General features: G+C 41.2%; 1 protein-coding gene across 1 annotated transcript in view; it reads right to left on the reverse strand.

Moving 5' to 3' along the window:
* Positions 1-3,524, reverse strand: part of caskin1 (CASK interacting protein 1) — a 75,680-nt gene that overhangs the window by 41,856 nt on the left and 30,300 nt on the right. The window contains exon 7 of the mRNA XM_008295515.1: positions 398-508. Within this exon, the coding sequence (XP_008293737.1) occupies positions 398-508 (111 nt within the window). The remainder of the gene's footprint in view (positions 1-397; positions 509-3,524) is intronic.

Raw genomic sequence — 3,524 nt, forward strand, 5'->3', positions numbered from 1 at the left:
TCACTGGCTCCAAAAATCCAAGATGTCAACCAGGAAGTAGCAAAACGCTGGCTTCATTTTCTCAGTGCAGAAACCAACGGGTGACGTCACGGTAGCTACGTCCATCTTTTATACAGTCTATGGCTACTGCACCCTGATTCCATTGTTTGTGCTAAGCTAAGCTAACAGACTACTAGCAGGGGGGGTTCTTGTTTGAGATAACAGCAAAGGAGTGGAGTCAACCTTCTCTTATTCTCGTCAAGAAAAAACACAAGATGTTGAACTAATCTTTAAATGTGAAGCTCTATCATTTGTACTTTTCAAGTTAAACTGTATTTCTCTGTCCACCAATCCATTGACTTAAAGGTAGAAACCTCCTCCATCCATCCATTCACCCACCCATCCATCCATCCATCGTACCCCTCAGCAGCTGTTTGATCTCTCTGCTGGCTTGCGTTGCAGTGAACTGGTAGACGATGTCCAGCGCTGTCTGACTGTACGTGTTTCTCACTGTTGCATTGATTCCACTCTGAAAGCAGAAACAAGGGTTGGTTTCGTTATTTACATTTCATAATTTAATCAAGTTTGACACCTTTCATACGCACCGTGTCACTTTTCAACTAACTTGTCTTTATTACATCGTCTGACCAATCACTACATTACACCCCGTGTACTTGTTCAAACAAGAAAAATCAAAACACAGCGTATCCGGTTACTTAAACCTCATAAATCAGAGTCTCTGCATGCTGATTAAACACCTCGGGGATGTGATAATTTACCATGGTGACGAACAGAAACAGAAAATAACCCGTATTCCCCCGCGGCTCCTTTACTAATTACAACTACCTCCTATTTTTCAGCTGGAGAACTGAGGAGCGAGATCACATTCAGATCTGTTGAATCAGATGGAGGCCAAACGAACAAAGACGAATTCAGTCCGAAGACGCTGCGGGGCGAAACCTTGTCGCAGCTGGGGATCTAACATGACAGACTTAGATTCAGTAAAAAACATATTGGCGCTTTTGTTTTCGTACACTTCGTGGCATTTTAGTGTCACCGCTATAAATGGGTTGATTTGCATCGTCTCCCTCGTGCTGTTCAGCGGAGTTTTTCATAACTTTTATCACATGGTGTCGACGAGGTTTTCCACGAGGAATCCTACGAATATGTAATGTGTACATGAGGAGTAGCAGAGTAGAAATGTTTCTCTAAAGGAAGCATTACTCATGCTAACATTTTAGTTTTTTAGTGATGTGTGTATATAGGGTTATGTCATGCTATCAACGCGGAAGTGGCTATGAATTGTTTCAGCGCAACCTCATGTTAGTGTTTTTATTTTAAATTACAGCTACAAATACATAACTTAAGGGCAGGAGACAGAGTGGCTTTGTAAAATGTTTTTTGACAGTGTGTCGGGGTAGAAATGGGACGCTGTGGCTGCTTCTCCTCCGTGTTACTGTGCAGGAAGCGTCATGTTTGTTAGCAAGTTTTCCCACCAGCTGAACTTATTCCTTCCTTAAAGCGTCCGCCAGCCATCCATGAAAGTCGGCTCGTCTGTGTTTGCCGCGTTTATTTTGATGTTTGACAATCGCAAAAAAAAAACAGAGTTGTTGACGAAAGCCCCCAGAAAAGCAGCTTTCCAAAAATCAAAATTAACACATTTAAATAAAAAGGTTTTTTTCCAAGCTCTATGACAGCTACAACTACTTTTCATGGTTCAGATTTAATGTGAAGTTGATTTCATTAACAGCTACAGTCCAGTTNCGAGCTATAACTAACAAACGCTTTTGACGTTTGCGGTTTGTTTTTTGAACAAACTTCTGAATCTTTTCATATAAAGTGTTAAAAAATGAATCAAATGTATTCAATTTACTACTAAAAAAGAGACTAGAAAAAAAAAGGTATAATTCACATTTGTAAAGCCAGAACCAGCGAAACACATTAAAACAAGTTATCAAAAAGTGTGATTTGAAGTTGATTAATCAGCTAATTGTAATTACTGCTGTGTTGCGGGCCATTCAATTAGGAAGTCATTTTCCTCTCTCAGATTGTTCTATTGAAATATCAGACGCCTGAAGAAGAAGTGTGTGTGTGTGTGTGTGTGTGTGTGTGTGTGTGTGTGTGTGTGTTACCGTAATGACATCTCCTGCTTTGATGTTGAGGCTGGTCAAGTCGTAGTTGTTGCAGTAATCCTTCAGAGCTCGAACCTGCAGCGCCGCTGACGCATCTGAGGGGAGCAAAGAAACAGTCAGTTTATATTACACGTAGATGTACATTTATACATGCAATAAATGCAAATATACAGTCATAATTTGTGCTCCACTGTGTAAAATAGCTTCAGTTATGTAGAAACTCATCAAAACAGCTTTTAAAATGTAAAATTTCAACGTTACATCCATTTTTTTCCTTCTTATCACTATCATATATCTTCGCCAACGTCCAAATTTGAGAAAATAAGTTCTTTTTAGGAGCTAGATGAGACGCCAGATATCATCTCTGCGTAACAACCTGCCTGGACTCAGTTCATGTTGTATTTTGTTGACAGTTGCTTCTTGGCTAATTTTACTTCCCCCATTCGGTTTCGTTTCCCAACAGTCCTCAATCAGCAAATTACTTTCCTCCGAGCAGATGTTCTCCTGTTTGCCTGAATGTGTTTGCGCTCTCTGTAGTGGAACATTCTTGCCTTTCCTTGTGCTATTTTTGTGATTCCTCCTTTATGACGCCTATTCCCAACTCCTGTTTATGTCTGAGCACCTGTAAGTCTTGCCTGCGTGGTGTATTTTTAGACTTGTCACTGGTTGTGGCCGTTTTGCCTGCTGCCTGTATGTGCTGGTTCCTCAGACGACAGCCGTAGCTTAGCTTTTAGCACAATAATTATAATTTTGTGGCCCAATCCCAATCTGCACCCTAAAGCATAAACCCACAAAGTAGTGACGCAAGCGCTTGAACGTCTGAGCTTATGAGGACTTCAATTGTTGATTAAAAGGACGAACACACTTGTGACAGCGCACACGGCTCGGTTAGGCCAAAAATAAGTGAGTTTTGGTTGCTCAGCTGCTCAGTCAACATTCCCTGTTTGTGACATTACAGCATTTATCAAACGAACAAAAGTCTGGAAAGCCATGAATATCTGTAAAATAGAAGTACAATAAAATGGGCAACCACATGCCGTCACTACCAGATAATTTGATTCCTTCCATCCATGCTTGGTTTGTGCACTTTTTTTTTTTTTTGGAAGGCAGGCCTACCACATTTATACGTCACCAATCTCGCTTTGAACTTTGGGGCGAGTCCGTGAAAAGTCTGCAGACACGCAAGGAAAGGGTGCATAATGTCATAGAAAAGTCAGCATCAGAAACGCTTATGCAGTTGGTAATTTGACAACAGAACAGCCCTGAATGTACTGAGCAGGAACCCACCTCGAAATCCGTGAGTCCTTGAGTGTGAAGATTGAAGTTGGGCCACTGGACAGAGTCTGGCTAGCTACTGCCATAGACTGTATAAAAGATGGACGTAGCAACCGGCCCTGAAAAATGAAGCCAACC

This window comes from Stegastes partitus, unplaced genomic scaffold (genome assembly GCF_000690725.1).
Source record: "Stegastes partitus isolate 25-593 unplaced genomic scaffold, Stegastes_partitus-1.0.2 Scaffold1054, whole genome shotgun sequence".
In the NCBI taxonomy this organism is placed as follows: Eukaryota; Metazoa; Chordata; class Actinopteri; family Pomacentridae; genus Stegastes; species Stegastes partitus.